Source organism: Lipotes vexillifer, unplaced genomic scaffold (genome assembly GCF_000442215.2).
Source record: "Lipotes vexillifer unplaced genomic scaffold, Lipotes_vexillifer_v1.1 scaffold408, whole genome shotgun sequence".
NCBI classification, from domain to species: Eukaryota; Metazoa; Chordata; class Mammalia; order Artiodactyla; family Lipotidae; genus Lipotes; species Lipotes vexillifer.
This window is the reverse complement of record NW_006787469.1, coordinates 2,562,619-2,564,086: the sequence shown is the minus strand read 5'-3', so window position 1 is coordinate 2,564,086 and position 1,468 is coordinate 2,562,619. Positions and strand designations below refer to the sequence as shown.

Here is a 1,468-nt window from a genome sequence, read left to right as displayed (position 1 = left end):
ATCATACTTCATAAAATGAGTTTGCCAGCTTTCCTCCCTCTTCCCCACCCCCCTTTTAATTCTTCGACGGTGGAATGTTATTTGTCATGGGCTTTGGATCTTATAAATACACACCCCCCAGGTCTGCCTCCTCAGCAGGGGACTTGGCGCAGATGAGAAGACAGACACCTCTTTTCCTCGTTTGTAGTCTGTGTTGGCTTGTTTATGGGGCTTTTGCTGCTTCTGGGACCGCTCTGCGGGGAGCTAGCCATTTCCCTGAGGGAGTAGGCCTGAGAGGTGGGCCAGTGCAGGGGGTTGAAGTGGGGGAGGGAGCCTGGGGCCCCAGCACCCACTGCGGCCACCTGCCCTTCCCGGGGCCAGGCTCCTGTGAAGCCCCCTCTGGAACTCAGTCTGACTCTCCCCACGCAGGCACCATGTTCCGCAAGAAAAAAAAGAAACGCCCTGAGATCTCGGCCCCACAGAATTTCCAGCACCGCGTCCACACCTCCTTCGACCCCAAAGAAGGCAAGTTCGTGGGCCTCCCCCCACAATGGCAGAACATCCTGGACACACTGCGGCGACCCAAGCCTGTGGTGGACCCTTCACGCATCACCCGGGTGCAGCTCCAGCCCATGAAGGTGAGGCGGGCATCAGGGATGGCGGAGGGGGAGGATTCAGGCCATCCCCCTTCACAGAGGGCTGCTGGCAAGACCACACAGGCGCCTGAAGAACCACCTGATTTACCAGCTATCAGTTAGCCAGGATGTCTTCATTCCCTGCTCATCAGCCTCTCGTTCTCTCCCTGGGTGACCCAGGGAGGAGGGTCCTGGGGAGTCCCTCTCCACAGGGTGGTAGGGTTGCCAGATTTAGCAAATAAAAATACAGGATGCCCAATGCAGTGTGAGTTTCAGATAACAAATAATCTTTAAGTATGTCCCATGCAAAATTTGGACCTGCAGCCCCTGTGGGGCTGGGGGCTCTCACAGACCCAGGGGATTAAGTTGTCTGGGTCAGGAGGGGCTGATGCAAGAGCCTGATAGGGGTTGGGGTCAGGGCCCTGTCAGGGTTTGGAGGCCACAAAGCCAGTATGTGTGGAGGAGAGCCCTGGACTGGTGCGCGCCCCCTGGAAGGCCACACACAGATAGAGCTGGAGAACGGCAGCGGGCCCCAGGCAGGGCCCGCAGTCTCCCCAGCTCCCGAAGCTCAGCTGCCCGCACCATCAGGCGCGCTGGATTGAACGCCACGGCTACTCACCTGTCTGCCCTGCTAGGCCGTGGGCCCGTGAAAATGAGGCTTCTCCCTGTATCCGTCCGCCAGCACAGGCCTGGCCCGCCGTGGGCCCTGGGAAGGGGCTGAAAAATTAAGAATAGATGGATGACACAGCAAGCGAGGTCCATGGTGCTCCTCCCCAAGGCCCCCCGGGGAGGCTCTCTGACCTGGTCCCCGCCCAGCGCCCCCTCCCCGCCAGGCACCCCTGACAGGAGGCTCA

At 59.7% G+C, this 1,468-nt stretch overlaps 1 protein-coding gene across 2 annotated transcripts in view; it reads left to right on the top strand.

Annotated features, from left to right (window-relative positions):
- Positions 1 to 413: 413 nt before the first annotated feature.
- The window catches only part of PAK6 (p21 (RAC1) activated kinase 6), an 11,329-nt gene continuing 10,274 nt past the window's right edge, over positions 414 to 1,468 (top strand). For both annotated transcript variants that reach the window (XM_007460184.1, XM_007460183.1), the window contains exon 1: positions 414 to 617. In XM_007460184.1, the coding sequence (XP_007460246.1) occupies positions 414 to 617 (204 nt within the window). The remainder of the gene's footprint in view (positions 618 to 1,468) is intronic.